Here is an 18,228-nt window from a genome sequence, read left to right as displayed (position 1 = left end):
CCTCCCCTTCCTTCCTTCTTCCCTCCCTCTCTCCCTTCTTTCCTTCCTTCCTTCCTCCCTTCCTCCCTCCTTCCTTTCTTCCCTTCCTTCCTCTTTCCCTCCTTCTCTCCCTCCCTTCTTTTGTTCCTCCCTCCCTCTCTTCTTTCTTTCCTCCCTCCTTCCCTCCCTCCCTCTCTTCCTTCCTTCCTCCCTCCCTCCTTTCCTTTCTTCCTTCCTTCTTCCCTCCCTCTCTTCCTTCCTTCTTCCTTCCTTCCTTCCTTCCTTCCTTTCCTTCCTTCTTTCTTCTCTGCCTTTCTACCTCCTTTCTTGCTTTCTTCTTTCCTCCTTTTATGGGTACCAGAAATATCTAAGTAACACAATGGATAGAACATTAGACCTGGAAACAGGAGGATCTGAATTCAGATCTGACCTTAGACTCTTTATAGTTATGTGACTCTTGTGAGATTCATATTGCAGAGAGGGGTTCAAGCTGCAGAGAGTGGTATGCAATATGAATCTCACACCCTGAGCAAGTCTCTTGATAGCCACCTGCCTCAGTTTCCCCATTTATAAATAGGAGATCATAATAGCAGCTATTTCCCAGCATTGCTGTGAGGTTCCAATGAGATAATATTTGTTAATCACTTTGCAACCTTTAAAGTGCTATTTAAAGATATTACTACTATTACCACCCCCCACCCACCCACCCCCGGCTATCCATTATTCCTCCTTCTTGGTGCCATTCATGTACCTTTCCTGCTCCTTTTTGCTCAGATCTTCACTTGGAATGTCCTTGAGTTCATTGATTCATGCCAAGTATATGTCTGTCCATTGACCCTCTGTTTGGGTTCTTTGGAGATAGTGATGTACTGTGATTAGCACCAACCTCATATTTGATTGTTGTGGAACTCAAATGAGACAATATATTCAAATATAGTTTGCTAGCATTCAAATGTTTGATACATTTTTATTATTATTATTATTGTTGCTATTCATGACATTATAGCTGAACTAGGGTAATATATTTTAGAATGTCCACATATATTTTTAAATTACCCATAATATTTGACTGCTTATTTAGAAAATTCCTTAAACATTTCTGTCCACTAAATCTAGCTTTCACTCTGTCCTCACGCTTCTATTTTATTTATCATTCATATTTATGGCAAACAATCTTGGCAGATATTTTCTTTTCATATTCAGTTTACACTAAATTAGGAATTCATTGTCTTCTGCCATTTCTCAACTTAAAAATAGTCAGACTCAATCATCTTCAGCACATAAAAATCTCATTGCTAAGGGCTTTTTTATTAAGTAACTTTTTTTAAACCCTTACCTTCTGTCTTAGAATCTATACTAAGCATTGCTTCCAAGGCAGAAAAATGGTAAGAATTAGGCAACGGGGGGTAAGTGCTTTGTTAAGTGACTTGTTCAGGGTCACACAGCTAAGAAATATCCACCTAGCTGCCCCTATTAAGTTATTTTTCATAGGAGAGAACTAGGATATGAGCTGCTTCCATATGGTGCCCAGAGCATATTGTATATTGGAATGGTCAATTGAAATTCAATGGGCTTCTGTGAACAGGGAAGCTGCTAATAATAACTCTCAGCATCCAAGTAGAGGAATGAGATCTGCCACCTTTGCCCCAAGCATCTGAAAGAATGGAGATGGTTGCATCTACTTTTGCCTTTTGAGATCCTTAGCTAAGGCCAGTAATGATGAACCTTTTAGTGATGGAGTGCTGGGCCCCACCCCTACTCCACCCATCAGACCAACTGCTGTGCCAACCCCTCCCAGAGACCAAGCTCCATGCCCCTCCCGTTACCCCACACTCCTAACTCCCCTTACATGGGACAAAGGCCTCCCATTGGGCTGCTGGGCAGAGGGGCTGGGGATGTGAAAAAATGTCATCAGGCATGGTGGAGAAGGGGAGGGGAGCAGCTCTGCCTGAGTCTCTCTGTCTTTCTAGTAATGAACTCTGGGGGCAAGGAGGGCAGGAGAGTGGCTGCATGCTGACAGAGAGTGCTCTGCCTGCCACCTTTAGCACCCGTGCCATGGGTTTGCCTTCACTGGCCTAGGCACTAATTAAACTTTCTTGGATGTCTCAAACCTGGTGAATAGCACTATGGATAGCAATAGAGTTTGGTGACACTGCCTTTCTTTATATGTGGCTGGAAGGACATCCAGCAAATCTGGGGCTAGTGGAATTCAGGCGCCCTGCTTTCTCCCCAACAGAGTTTTCTCATGGCTGTAGAAATTGTTATGGAGGCAGACTGTATGGTATTTGTATTGTTCATTAGATAACCTTGGGCATAACACTATACTTTCTTTTTGGGCTTCATAAAATGGTGGAATTCAGTTCAATTAAACAAGAATTTATTAAATGTCCACTGTTCTAGGCACAGGGGATACAAGACCCTGAACAAGCTCCTGTTTTATTCAATTAATATCACATGCACACAGATAAGTAACTCTCAAGTTACAGGAAATAATTTCAGGGCATACCTTAAACAACTATAACAATAGAGATTATCAGTAGGAGTGACCTAACATAGAAGGGGAATTCAGGGTGAGCTAGAATCAAGATAAGGATTCAGGGAAGCAGAGGTGAGGTTGACTTGGAAAGGGTCTTATGGATCATCCAATTAATCCCTCCATTTTACACTTGATCATGGCAAATAGTGTCTCTCCCTCCCTATTTTATAGGTGAAGAAACTGAGTCCCAGTACTCATGTTCTCACTTGTTCACTGAGAGCAATGAAAAGCTGATAGTATAAAGGGGAAAATTATGTTTGGTCGGACTAAATATTAAAAAGGGTTGTTGGCAAGAATTGAATAAATATCCATTCTAAAATGATTTTTAGTGATTTATTTATAAAATATAGGTGAGAATGAAAGTAGAGAAATTTGAAGAGGGTAGAGTAAGAGATCTAGCTTAAAGAACTAGATTATGTGTTCAAGTCTTGGCTTTACTTCAGCAGGGCTCCAGAGGCCCAGCCGGATTGCCTAAAAGTCAATTAACAAGGGTTTTAGCCACGAGGGCTCCTCCTAGTCAAGGGCCCCTCCAGAGGTTAGTACCTCCAGGCAAGCTAAGGGAAGGGAGTCAGCCTTTCCACTCACCACGTGGCAGTTCACAAAGGAAGAATTTAAGAACAGTCTCACTAAGTCCAGGGTCTCAGGTCCAGTAAGCAGAGTCTCAAACTCCAATTTCAAGAACAAAGCAGAACTGCCACACAGGAAGTTGTCACTCCCTTTTAAAGTCACTTCTTTTGCGTCGCTTCCTGTGTATTCCTCCCATTTTACATGTACCAATCACAACAAAGGCTTTGCTTAGGACTGCCCACAGGGCAATCAGTTGATTCTGATTCATCACCCACTTTCACACACTTGGGTTACAGACTTCCCCACTTGAGAACTAAGTGGTGGTGTTTACACTTTTGATGATTAAAACTTGAAATAGGCAAGGTAGGATTAATCTCATTATCACAATAGTCCTTGGGAGTCATGTCATCATTGGATCATGGACCTTAGAGTTCAATTCCCTCATTTTACATATACATACCTGACCCAGAGATGTTATGTCACTTCATAAGGGTAGCACAACTATCATGTATTAGAGGTAGAAATTCAAACCCTGGGATTCCATGCATCCTGAAATGCTGCCAATCATCTACTTTAAAAACTGACCCTGAAAATACACATTTAGCAGCCCAGAAAAGTGTTATATCAAAATAAAGCTTCATCACTATTGAAATTGGGTCAGGAAAACACAAACTTCTCCTAGTCTTCATGACATATTTCTCAGGGCAGTGACAAATCTCCAAGTCTCTTTGGAGGAAAACAAACCAGAAAGGCCAATATATTCCATATTTTAAATGTCCTCTTTCCTTCAAACTTAATCAATAGGAGAATTTTTACAAGGTTCTATTGGAAAACAGTAGGTTGACTTAAATATTCATCTCCTGCCAAACAAATGTGGTTTGTTTAAACTACTAAAGAGAAGCAATGGCTCAATTATTTAAACTGCGAATCCCTCTTGAGTTATCCTGATACGTGCCCATGGTCCAGGTTCTAAACCATACCTCATTCATGGGTATGTATGGTGACTTATGCTCAGCAGTGACTAGTGGCTGTCCATCTATGCTTAGATCAGCTAACAGAGCAACAATTGGAAGGCATCACAGAACCTTTTAACCTTCTCAGAATGCAATTGGCTCTGGCTTCTGGAATGGTCATTTCAAGACTTCTGAATCCAGTAGAGAATCACACCCCCAAACAAATTTCTTTTGGACAAGTTCAGTAGAGACGATAAAGTTCATGAAAGTGATATGATACAGTGGGAAAAACATTGATTTTGTAACCAGAGGAGTTAGGGTTCTAGGAATTATATGATCATAGATGTAGAGCTTAGAGGAAGCTTAGTGGCCATCATGCCTGGCCCCCTCATTTTACAGATGAGGAAACTAAGTTATGTGGCTTGCTCAGGGTTATATGTATATTGAAAGTGCTGAAGGCAAGATCTGAATCCAGGTCCAATAACTATCTACTGTGCCAAGAGTTTTAATCTGGAGTCAGTGAATTTAATTGATTTAATTAATTTAATTTGACTTTAATTACTTTAATTGACTTAAATAATTTAACTGATGTAAATAATAAAAAATTTAATAATTTTTGATAATTATTTCATTGGAACTTATTTCCCTTATTAGCCCATGTATGTTATTTATGCATTTAAAATATGATTCTGAGTAGGGGCCATAGGCTTTGTAGACAATCAAAGGGATCCATCACCCAAAAAGGATAAGAACCTCATGAAGTATAGGAAAGTTATAGGATGAGAAGTTATAGACTTGGTCCCTGCCACTAACAGAGCACTTGAAACAGAGGGGTTAAGTCTTAAGAATTCCTTATTACATCATTACATTGTTGAGAGGAACATGGCCAGGATGGTGGCAGACTGGGAATCTGTGGAAAATAAGGTCCGATTGAAAGAGCTAGGGCTATCTAGAGGTAGCCAGGCAGTGTGATAGATGATATACTATAGACAAGTTCAAATTCCACCTCAGATATTTATTATCTGAGTGATGCTAGGCCAGTCACTTCACTACTGCCTGCCTCAGTTTCCTTATCTACAAAATGAAGATAATAATAGTCCTTTCCTCATCAGGTTATTGTGATGATCAAATGAGATAACATATGTAATAATTTGGACAACTTAAAACTATTCAAAATAGTTGAAATAATAATAATGATATTTATTGTTATTGTTATTAGTCTTTCCATTCAGTTCTTGGGAGGAGCATTCTTTCACTCTTTGAGAGTCCAGAGGGTTTGCCCTGCATGGTCTAGAAGAAGGTCCTCAGTAGGACTGGAGACTTCTCCAATGATTCCTTCATTTGGTTCCCCCAAAGTTCCTTGCTGCCCATTCTTGCTTTGGTTTTGCTGCAGACCCAATTTGCTAGAGGAGATTTTCTGAGCCACAGCTACTTGGAAACCTCTTGGCTATTTCTTGGAGCCCCTAGAGCCAAAGATTTTCCTTTAAAGTCCCAGTAAAATGGAGTTTATAATCTGGGGTATCATCGTGGGGGTGGGGGGGATGGAGCTCCTGAAGGATTTGGCCAAAGCGTCTTTCAAGATTGCAGCAAATGCAAAGATTCAATAAAGCAATAAAACCTCTGGAGGCTTCATCCTTGAGGATAAGCGAAGCCACTAGCTGAACTCATGGTTATTTATTAAAAGCAGGCAGTGCCTGCTACTGAGAGGGGAACCATAAACAGCCCTCCCCGAGTCCACCCTATTATCAGGCAATAACATGAAAAATCTCATTTGTCTGGTGTGTTCGTTTTCCCCTAGAGGTCCTTCTCTTTCTCGTTTCCTGACATCCTGTCAAAACACTTCAAGTCAACGGAAAGGTTTCATTTCCCTGATAAGTATGTGGGACAAAAATGAAAGCTTTCCCTTTTGATGATAAATGTTCAAAAGAATCTAAATTAATAATAAAAGCAGTTCACGATTCAGTTTCTAGGCTGCTTGATTTGGGCGTGTGTTTATGTATTTTTATGTTTTGTATTTTATTTTATTAGGATCTTAGATCTGGAGGTGGTGGGGACTTCAGAGGAAATTTAGGCCAACCCCATCATTTTATAAATAAAGAAACTGAGGCTCAGGGCAGGAAGTGACTTCCCTAAGATCACACCACTTTGTGAGCACCAGAGATAGAATGTGAATGCAAATATTCTTATCTCCGAGCCAGGGCTCTTCCTGATGGACTATAGATTTAGAGCTGAAAAGGTCAAGTGTTCATCCAGGAAATGCCATCATGGGGCAGAGAGAACATTGGGCTCAAAGGCCATCAGACCTGGGTTCAAACCCCACCTCAGACATTTACCAATTGTGTCTTAATTTCTCTAAACTTTGGTATCCCTCATCTGTAAAATGAATTTAATAATAGCACCAGCCTGCCAGATTGTTGGGCGGCCAATTGAAAGAATGTTTGTAAAGGACTTTAAAGACGGCTTTTGTCAAGGGAATTTTCTCATCTGGGAATTCCCTAGGACCATGAGATCATATCAATAGTCCCATCTGCTCAAATGGGGTAATATATATATATATATATATGTATATATATAAAGAAATTTGCAAAATATAAGCATTATATAAGTTTATCATCATTATCATCACCATCTTTATCATTCCATTTGTTTTTGACAGTTATAATAGTAGTTATGATGATGATGATGATGATGATAACTAGCATTTATATACCAATTTAAGGTTTACAAATTACTCTCTAGGTATTATCTCATCAAGTATCTCCATTTTACATCTGTGGAAACTGGAACCAACAGAAATTACTTGCACAGGGTCTCACAGCTATTCAATGTTTTTGGTAGGATTGGAACTTGGGTATTTCTGTTGCTAAGTCCAGCACTAGGTTCTCTATGCCAACTTTAGGACCATAATAGGTACTACTTAGGGAAATGTACATGATAATGGAAAAGAAAGAAACTGAGCTTCCATTACTTTGTCCTTAGGTCATAACTCTTGATCAGGATGGAGATGGAGATGGAGATGCCAAATCGAATGAGACCTTAAAAAAATGATTAGGGGTGTAGCTGGATGGCTCAGTGGATTGAGAGGCAGGCCTAGAGATGGGAGGTCCTGGGTTCAAATCTGACCTCATACACTTCTAGCTATGTGACGCTGGGCAAATCACTTAACCCCCATTGCCTAGTCTTTATCACTCTTCTGCCTTAGAACCAATACATCGTATTGATTCTAAGATGGAAGGTAAGGGATTAAAAATAAAAGAAAATGATTATATATTTATCTGTCTATCTATCTGTCTGTCTATCTATCTATCTATCTATCTGTCTGTCTATCTCTCTGTCTATCTATATCTATCCATATATTCATATATATAATTATATAGAGCATTTATATAGACATAGGTACATACATATGTGCATGTATGTATATAACATAGCATTCATATATGCATCCATAATATGTGTATGTGTTTATCTAAAAGCATTTATAATATTTTATTACTGTTTAGTCATTTTTCTCTTGTGTTCAATTCTTCCTGATTTTAATGAGTCAGGATACAAAACTGAGTGCCTTGAGGTCAATGAGAAAGTCAGTATGACATAATGGATAGATACCAAACTTGAAGGCAGGAAGTGCTGAGTTCAATCCCCACCTGAGACACGGACACTCACACATATATGTATGTATGGTATATGATCACTTGAATGATCACTAGGCTTAGTACCTGCAGACCTGGGTTCAAGTCTAAGATCTGAAACTTACTAGCTGAAACCCAATGGACAAGTCTTTCTCTCCTTTGGAGACCTAATTCATTCATCTGTGAAATAATAATAATAATAATAATAATAATAATTTGTGTTTCAATTTAGAAGAACTATAGTTCAAACAATACAATACAAAGAGAAGTTTCTGTTGTTATAACTGTTGAGGAGTGTTTATAACCTAGGGAGACATCCCTGTTTATTGCCATCTTTCATGATTTTCCATCATAAGTTGAGGTACCAACTTAGTAAAAGAACACAAGCTCTCGTTAGGATTAGCTTCAGTAAAGTATGCTGCGTGAATTCTGATAGTGTATAAAGATAAAATGAAAATGGACCGCCTCTGGAGATGGTCACTTCCCCACATTTCACGTTTCCAATCTGAGCTGCATGATCCCATATCTACAATGCTCTAAAAGGTATTCGTGAAAGCGATGGCCACTGGCATCCATTCCAGCTCTGAAGTCCTATGAATCTTCCGATTTGGGATTATCTTGGCTGGGGAGTGGGAGCTTATTTATTCCGTCACTCCCTTTCTTTAGCACAGAGGATCAAGAAATCAAATGATTACTAACCTATAAAAGTAAAGTGTTTGTCACATGTAGAACGTAGCTACCCCATCCCAACCCTCCACCAACAACTCTGAGACCCATTGCTACTTGCTAGGTTCGGAGTTACATTGGGGTCAGTAGTATTCTAGCCCCTGATTGGAGCCCCTGTCTAATCTCTTCTCTCACACACCAAACCAGCTTGAAATGTGAAATCACCAGCAAAAGCATCTAAAAGAAGAGAGATAAATCAAGGACATTGGATTAAGCAGCAGAGGATGACTATTGCCTGCTTGTCTCCAGTAGAGTGCTACTCTCAGCTTCCTATTAACAACTTTGTCTCTGCAAAAGACCTGGAGCTATATAGATCAAATCACTCAACTCAGGGTATTGGCATGGGAACAAGAAGTGTTGTAAGAGACTACTGTGGCTTCCCTCAGCTCTTCGTAGAGAGCACTTTGGTTTCCACTTGGCATGGGAACCAGATGATTACCAACCAGAGCTCAGAACCCAGCTGCCATTTTGTCTTCCTTTTTCCTCCCTGACCAGCCACCCCACCTGTGCCTCATTCTTCACAAGACTTTCCCCAGTTTCTTTCAAAATGCACAGCCTTCTGAGGGTTGCAGTTCCCCAAAGGAGGATAAGATTCATGTGTGTGGTCACACCCCTTTAAATACACTGGCTACTCACTTGATATTAATGAGATGTAGAAAGCTGAGATGAACTTTCTCAGGCTAATGGGTTTAGCAGATGGCATGGGAAGCATCTTGTGCTACTATTGATGCTGGAGTTTTTCAATGAAGTCCCTGTTGAAAGTCATTTCACTCAACTGATCAACAAACATTTTGCAGTCCCCTATTGTGAGCCAGACACTAAGAAAGGTGCTAGGGATACAACCAAAAAATACCAACAGTTCTACCCAACAAGGAGGTAATATTCTGTTAATGATAAAAGTTCCATTCTGGGCACCATGTGTCCTCATGAAAAACATACTGTGTACTAGTGTCCTGCAGTGTGTCTCCCATAATCTCCAGGCCCTTGTAGGTTAGATTGGCATTAGATGGTTTGCTAAATTAAATGAAGATTACAAGAGTTGCCTTAGGAAAGAGTCCAAGATTCAGTCATTTGAGTCTCTCCTCCTGGTTCTGGTATTGCCAGGAGAGTGGATAGCTTTTATTCTTCATAGCATCACCATCACCCCCCAACAGGAACACTCCATTTCTCTTTGTTCAAGTTGGATCTCATCTTGCTGCCAGCTGGCCATCCACCAAACTAGGAGATGCATATTGAGCTTTGCCTCCACTGAGGCACAGAAATGTGTCTGTGTTGTGTTTATAATGCACACACTGCTAGGCTATTAATCATGCTACTGACTAACCTACACAATGCTACTGGAATAATGAATTGCCCATCTTTCTGCCCAAAATGAGTCACACCATGGCCACTAAGGAAACTTATCTCTCCCTGACTCTGTCTCCATCTTGTTCTTGCCTCATCTCTCTCATTTCTCCCATGATCCATCTTGCCACTCTTAATTGGAGCATTTTCTCCCATATTTAAGTTTCAAAGTGTCTCTGGGATTCACTAATGGGTCCAAAGGCTTAAACAAGACATGTCAAGGGCGTTTCTCGCTTCCTAGTACAGGCAGATGAGCATTGCTTGCAAACGACTTTGGGTGTGTGGCCAGGAATATCAATGCAGCTTTTGAAAAATGAGATAATCTCAGGGAAAATGATCCTAACAATGATATAAAATGGAGTTCTCAAAGAAACCACTGCATCCAGGTCATTGTGCAAATGCTGTGCAGCCAATTAGAAAGATTTCCCCTTTGGTTTGAAGGGTATAGAAATGTGTTACGTGCCTGGCATTGTGCTAGGTACTAAGAATACAAATAGAGTATGAAACAGTCCTTGCCCCAAAGGGCTTACATTCTATTGGAGGAAACAGACAATTTATTCATATGTAAGTAAATACAAAATCACTATTAGTACTCCAAAGAAATTTTAAAAAGAGATAAAGAGCCCAAATGTGGAAAAAAAATTCTTTAAAGCCATTATTTTTGTAGTGGCAAAGAACTGGAAACTAAGGCACTGCCCATCATTTGGTGAAAAGCTAAACAAATTCTGATATGTATACATAATGGAAAATGATTTTGCTACCAGAAATGATGAAAGAAATGATTCCAGAGAAGCCGGAATACTTCTAGGAGCTAATGCATATTAAAGTAACAGAGGGAGAACTCTTTATATGGTGACAATAACATTTTAAAGACAAACACCTCTGAAAGACTTAAGAACTCATCAGTGCAAAGACCAACCACAATTCCAGAGGACCCATGACAGAGCTACCTCTCCACTTCTCATCAGAGATGTGATAGGTTCTCTGAGGCAGAATAAGATACCCATTTGGGGGTTTGGCCAATGGGAGTATTTGCTTTGCTTAACTATGCCTATTTGTGAACAGGAGGGCAACAGTAAGAGGGAGAGAAAATAAATGGTCATTGACTAAAATATTTGTGTTAACTTTTTAAAAGTTAATATAGGAAGCAGCTAGGTGGTTCAGTGCATAGATAACCAGGCCTGGATTCAAATCTGGCCTCAAGAACTTCCTAGCAGTGTGATCTTGGGCAAGTCACTTAACCCCCATTGCCTAGCCCTTACCATTTTTCTACTGTAGAACCAATATACAGTGTTGATTCTAAGATGGAAAGTCAAAACATAAAAAAGAAAGCTAATATGAAGTATTTTCTAGGAGGAAGGTACTAACAAAAGGGGGAGGGTCAGCAAAGGCCTAATATAGGAAGTGACTTGGGCTGAACTTGAGATTCTGAAGTATAGAGGTCTGGTGGGAATGTATTCTAGGCATGGGGACAACCTGTGCAAGATATTAAGATGTGAGTTTGAATCTTGGGCATAAGAAACAGGAAAAAATCTCCTTTGACTAGAACAGTGATTCCCAAAGTGGGTGCCACTGCCCCCTGGTGGGTGCTGCAGCGATCCAGAATGGTGGTGATGGCCACAGGTGCATTTATCTTTCCTATTAATTGCTATTAAAATTTAAAAAAATTAATTTCCAGGGGGCTAAGTAATATTTTTTTCTGGAAAGGGGGCGGCAGGCCAGAAAAGTTTGGGAATCACTGCACTAGACTATGGAATGAGTGAAGAAAAGTAATGTAGAATATATTTGGTAGAAAAACAAGCTTTCAAAAAATGGTGAAATGCTTTAATTACCAGACCATGAGAGGGCTTTGGCAGGGGGTCAGGGGGGTGGGGGGTCCTAGAGTCAATAGGAAACCTTTGCAACTTTCTGAGTAGTGGAATGCCATGAGGTCTCCGGTGTTATAGGAATATCACTTTAGCAGCTGTGGGAAGGAAGGATTAGAGGTGGGAGGCTTATGGGACTCCCTAACTGGAGAGGGGGGGGAAAGGCCAAGAATCTCTCACTTCTTCCTTCTTTGGCTCCACTCCCTCAAATGTTTGCCCTCCTCAACACGCCAGGCAGGACCTGACCTGGGACACTTAGTATTTTGCACCTACCAGTTACTTATAAAGGCTGAACCTTCCATATGGTATATTGTTCTTAAAACTGGCAAATCCAATTTGGAAATTGGTGACAACTGCATGTGGCCTGTTGGTGGTCCTGGACTGGCCAGCAGCTTTGATGAGCTCCTCTTTCACAAGGCAAGAACCGCTTTCTGGCACCGCTGGAAGCATAGGAGAGACCTTTGATTTTGTCGAAGTGGAGATAATGAGGAATAGCAAAGGACCCAGAACCTTTGACTTCATAATCACCATGTCTGGAACTAGTCTAGCTAAATGGCTAATGGATTTTGACAGCTGTTAAATGGCGGCTGGATAGCATCAGTGTAGTAAGTCTCGTTTCTGATCAATCGGTAGGCTGAGCACCAGCTGTATGCCAGCTTGGACTAGGCTTTGAGCTGGGGATACATAATGTACCGCCTCCCCTAGCAAATCAAACTGTCCCTTCTCTCCAAGTGCTTCGATCAGGAGAAATTTGTGGATTTTCAAATTAATATACAAGAACTAAATATTCTATTTTATAAAGTTTTATTAATAATAAACTAACATAAAAAAACTAGAGTGAAAAGATGCTAAACTAACTTCAGCCATGCTCAGTGGAGAAGAGAGGAAGAGGGAGGAGCTCCAGAACCTATAAAACAATAACGTGAATAAGCAAACATGGAGGTGCAGGAGGGATTAAAGGGAATTTTGGGAAATGCTAAGGGACTTGTGGGGGGTGAAGTCTAAGGTTTAAAATCTCCATTTATACAACTTATAAATATATGAAGTAGTTACAGATATGAAATAATTAGGAGGGGCAAGACTAGCTTTTGGAAGGATCAGAAAAAGCATTATATGAAAGATATCAATGAGCTAAGGACAGCTATGTGGCAGGGTGAATGGATTTCCAGACCTAGAGCCAGGAACATCCCTCTTCTTGAGTTCAAATCTGGCCTCAGGCACTCACTAGCTGTGTGACCCTGAGTAAGTCACTTTATCCTGTTTTCTTCTGTTTCCTCAGTTGGGGAAGAAAATAGCCAACCACTTCAGTATTTTTGCCAAGAAAACCCCAAACGTGGTCATGAAAAGTCAAATATGACTAAAATGTTAGAACAACAACCACCAATGAGCTGAGCTTTGAAAGAAATTAAGTATACCTATCACTTCTTCCCTTCTTTGCCCCCAAATAAGAACCACCAAAGCTCACAAGGATGCTCTGTATGTATATGTACATAGATATAGATATAGATATACGCGCGCGCACACACACACACACACACACACACACACACACACATGTTTCAAGATCTGTTCAGTAGCCATTAAGCTCAGTCAGATCTATGTTGGCATTAGACGGTCCATTTCTACAAGTGAGAAATACAAATGAGGTACCCAGGGAAACAAACAAAAAGTCTATACAAAAAAAAAAAAAAAAGTACCATCAGAGAAAGGGGAATCCAAAAAGGCCTATTGTAGAAGGTAGTAGTTCTTGAGCAGAATTTGAAAGAGATCCTGGGATGCTTCAAGGCAGAGATAAGGAGAGAGAACATTCCAGGAATGAAGAATGGCAAGGTAGCCTGTTGGCTTGCAGAGGGGTTATGTAGAAGGCAGTAATGGGAAACTAACCTAGTTTTGGAAGGGCTTTAAATGCTCAGCAGAACTTAGAACAAAGCCTGGCTCCTAGTAAACAATAAATGCTTTGTTTCCTTTTGTCTTTATGTTTTTCACAGCTATTTTCCTTTAAAATGTTGTAGTCATTACATATATCATTTTCATAATTCTGATCATGTCAATGCATTAGTTCAAACAAGTCCTCTTAGATTCTCCAAATCTATCAGTGACATCATTTCTTAGGACAAAAATACTCTACTACATTATTATATCATAATGTTTTCAACCATTCCAATTGATGGACACCCTCTTTGATTCAAGCTTTCTACAACAGCAATAAAAAAGTTGTGATAAACAAAACAAAACAAAATAAAATACAATAAAATCAATAAAATACAATAAAATACAATACAATAAAATAAAATACAATAAAATACAATAAAATAAATACCCAGCAGAGGGATTTGGACCAGGTGCTCCAAAAGCCTCAGTGTGGTTTTAAGTTATTAGAGCTTGAAACTGCACTGAGGCTCAAGATGACCCTATATTGGATCTTAGAAGCAATGGGGAGCTCCTGGAGCAACTTCAGAAAATAGATAATAACAAATGCTGCTGTTGCCATAGCAAAACTTTTATTTAAAAAAAAAACCTTACCTTCTGTCTTAGTATCATTTTTAAAACAGAAGAGTGGTAAGGGATAGGCAATCAGGGTTGAGCGACTTTACAGGGACATATAGCTAGGAAGTACTTGAGGCCAGAATTGACCCCAAGTCTTCTCAACTCTTGGTCAAGAGCTCTGTCCACTGTGTTACCTAACTAACTCCCTTAGCAAAACTCTTAAATAAATATGTTTTGTTAGTCACATTAGTACTGTGAAAGCTAGCAATCTGTATATGTGCAAGGTGTGTTCTTTATTCAGTCTACAGAATCCTTGACCCTCTTTGATCTTTTCCACCCTCAGGCCTGATATATGTTTGTCCTTCCAACAGTCACCAGGTCCAGAGGGATGTATGGTCCTCAGGGCTGAGGCTGCTTCATTTTTCTTTTAAAGTTGAACTTTCAGTTTGCCCTAGGCTTGTCTTAAAAATTTGTGGAATTGAGTTCCATCTTTATCAGGCTAGATTTAGTTCTGCCAAAGACCTCAGAGATAATCTAGTTCAACTCTCTCATTTTACAGATTAGGGCCTGAGCTCAGAGTCATATAGGCAATAATAAATGGCAGGAATGAGATTTGAACCAAGTCCCATTCTCTCTTCACTCTGCAGGGTTGTCAAATTTAATGTGAAAGAGTACTAGAGGGATGTTAGAAGTTACAAACCACCTAGGAATTCCCCAGGGCCAGGGAAGTACAAAAACCCTTGGCTTATGGAAATAAAGTTTATTTTAAAAAGGAATAAAGGAAACTGGTAGATAGGACCCTAGCACTATTCAAACTAACTCCACCCAACTTCTAAGTCTCCTGCTTAAGGAGAGCCTTCAGTTTCTTCTCTGGGCCCTGCTTACAGCTCCCTATTCTATCTAAGAAATCCCTCCAATGCTATCTGACTTAATTTAAATTTACTAACCAACAATTAATAAGAAAGAAAGGGAAAAAACCCTGGATTTGGCTGCTGTACTAAGTGGCACTGGCCAGACCACTGGCAAATGAAAACTGGACTCGGGGAAATTGGTTTCCTCCAAGTAAATCCTCATGCCAAGGACTTCTCCACAAAATCCTGACCTTCCAGAGAGAATCTCTCAGAGTAAAAATCCTCCTTCAGCTTGATGGGAATTGTAGGCAGAGACAAAACCTCCCTCCAGCTTGGTCACAATCCAAGAAGGCGGTGAAGTTCAATTATTTTCAGTTGTAGACCCACAATTCGTTTCTTACCCAGAATCCTTTCCCAAGACCTCTCAAAATTCCCTTCTTTCAACTACCCTAAAAAACTAGACCATCCCTAATAATATTCCTACACCTTGATGTAACACTACATTCCATACCAAGGTCCTCACCCTGGGTTTTCCCAAGTTGGGAGAATCATTGGTTGAGGGAAAATGGGAAATGGGTTTTGATAAGAAAACTGGAAACCTTTATATGGTCCTTGGAGCCAAGCTCTGAAAAAAAACAACTCCTGATCGTATTAACTTATGCCTGTGTTTATTTCTTCCCTTTCTTACAGAGTGACTTGTGGTCCTTGGGAATCACAGCCATTGAAATGGCAGAAGGTGCCCCCCGTAAGTAAGGAAGCCTCAGCTGGGTGGGATGGGGGGCATCTGTGGCTTGGCTAATGGTGGAGTGATGCCAAGAGCTTCAATGGGCATTTCTTCTGGTACACTGAACTGTGTGTGGCATCAAGCTGGCATGTTGGGATTAAAAAATTAAGCTTAGGTAGAACAGAAGCTTGTTCATTGTTGGATGGTATGAAAATTTCTTTCCTCAGCAAGAGAGGCAGAGACAGAGACTTATGGAGACAGTGATGGAAACACTGACAAGCACGGATGGGCAAAAACCAATGGAGACAAAAAGAGAGATTTATGGAGAGAGTGCTCCAAACCTAGACAGACACTGTCCAGAGTAATGGTGACAGTTGTAAGAGTCATAGACGAGACAAGTGATAGAGACACCGAGAGTGATGGAGGCAGGGACAGAAACACCTCTAGACACAAGAGGGCCCAGTGGTGACAGGGAAGCAGGCAGGAACTGATGGAGGCCCACAGAGAGACAAAAAGAGAAATGTAGGAACAGAAAGAGAGATGGTGATCAAGTGGCAGACAGAGCCAGTGGTGGAGGTAGGGAGAGAGTTACAGACAGGGGAAATATTAGAGGCACAGAGGTACAGACAGATGAGTGTAGAGAGTTAGAAATGGAAGCACTGGCAGAGAGAGATAAGAGATGGAGACAGAGAGAAAAAGACTAATGGAGACATAGAAAGTGGAGGCACAACCACAAGCTAATGGAGACCTGGAAAAAGATAAAGAGAAAAACAGAGAGAGAGAAGGGGGGGGGGGGGTGATGGAGACACAGACTGATATGAAGGCATAGACAAGATCCTTGGAATATAAGAAATGGCGACAGAGGTATACAGACTGACTAAGGCAAAGAGAAACAGCAGTGGGCAGCTAGGTGACTCAGTGGATAGAGAGCCAGCTCTGGAGATAGGAGATGTGGGGTTCAAATTTGGTCTGATATTTCCTAGTTATATGACCATTTAACCCCCATTGCCTGACCCCATCATTCTTCTGCCTTAGAACCAATACATAAAATGGATTTTAAGATGGAAGGTAAGAGTTTTGAGAGACAGACAGACAGAGACTGACCCAGGGAAACAAACAAACAAATGGTGGCAGAGACTTATAAAGCCAGAGAGATGGTAGCACAGAAAGAGAAATGGGAGGGGTGGGTAGAGAACAAAGTAAGATAAAATTCTAGAATGCTAGTTGTTCGTTGTAGAAACTTAACTTATGGATGATTCTTGAGTCACCCTTAACCCAGCAGAATATACAGCATGAATCAAAGAAGAAAGACTTGAATTTGCAACCAGTACAAAAAATATTCTTTAGAATGGGCATATTGACACACTAGAGTCTTGCTGTTTCCATCCATATTAGATATTGATTTTGAGATTTCCCAGTTGTATTAGGTCAAGGTGGGCAGCGCCATAGTTGATGTGAGACTCTTCCTCCATCAAGACCTCTGTTATTTATGCTACAGAATGCAGCTCATTCTCTCTCTTTTCTCCCCCCTCCCCCTTTAAAATAAACAGAGAATTGGCTGTCTTTCATGACAGGCTGTTTATTAAAGTCATTCTGTTTTTGGTTTTTCCCCCAAAGCTATTACTGTCTCTTTATTACTTCATCTAGAGTTGATAAACCCAATTGGCTGCAGAGTTGACTTTGCCAATTACTGCCCATTACTTAGAAATGTCCAGTCCATATTTTATTGGCTTAGCTATAATTAATATGGATACTTCACAACTGATATATTGCTTACAGGACCCATAATGCCAAAGGCATCTATAAATTGCAAAAATCATACACCATGTAGCCGGCACCCAAGCCTTAGCATTATTCTTCATAAGAGGGTTTATCAGGCAAAATGTGAACTTCTGCCCATAGAATCTTGTCACTTCTGGGAAAAAAAGGCTTGCAGTCCTGAGGAATAGGAAGAAAGATTTGAATAATCATGGAATTTCAGGGCTGAAAGGTACTTCAACGGTTAGCCAAGTGTAGTTCAATCCAGATCCAAACTGAATCCTGGTACCTGACAGGTTAACATGCAGGCTTTCTTGATTACTAGACTATTGTTTTATGAAAACAGACATGATGTAATAGGAAGAAGACTGACCTTGCAGGTAGAGGATGCCTCTGCCATTTTCTATCTGGGTCACTTCAGACTTCACCAGTTTGGACCTATATCCTTTTATATAAAAAGAAAGAGCCTCAGACACTTCCTAGCTGTGTGACCCTGGGCAAGTCACTTAACTCCCATTGCCTAATCCTTACCGCTCTTCTGTCTTGGAGCCAATATACAGTATTGACTTCAAGACAGAAGGTAAGGGTTTATAAAAAATAATAATAATAAAAAATATAATATATAAATATATTATGTATGTAATATATAATATAAATTATATATTCATGTATGATATGTAGAATATATTTTATTATATAGATATAATTAATATCTATATTAATTATAATTTATGTATAATATGTTATATTGTATATAATATATTATATTATATATAATTACATATATAATATATGATATAAATATA

General features: G+C 39.9%; 1 protein-coding gene across 1 annotated transcript in view; it reads left to right on the top strand.

The window, feature by feature from the left end:
• Nucleotides 1-18,228, top strand: part of TNIK (TRAF2 and NCK interacting kinase) — a 369,177-nt gene that overhangs the window by 192,146 nt on the left and 158,803 nt on the right. The window contains exons 6-7 of the mRNA XM_044669552.1: nucleotides 15,631-15,685; nucleotides 15,892-16,129. Of these exons, the coding sequence (XP_044525487.1) occupies nucleotides 15,631-15,685; nucleotides 15,892-16,129 (293 nt within the window). The remainder of the gene's footprint in view (nucleotides 1-15,630; nucleotides 15,686-15,891; nucleotides 16,130-18,228) is intronic.

This window comes from Gracilinanus agilis, chromosome 3 (genome assembly GCF_016433145.1).
Source record: "Gracilinanus agilis isolate LMUSP501 chromosome 3, AgileGrace, whole genome shotgun sequence".
Taxonomy (NCBI): Eukaryota; Metazoa; Chordata; class Mammalia; order Didelphimorphia; family Didelphidae; genus Gracilinanus; species Gracilinanus agilis.
This window is presented reverse-complemented; position numbering and strand designations above follow the sequence as displayed.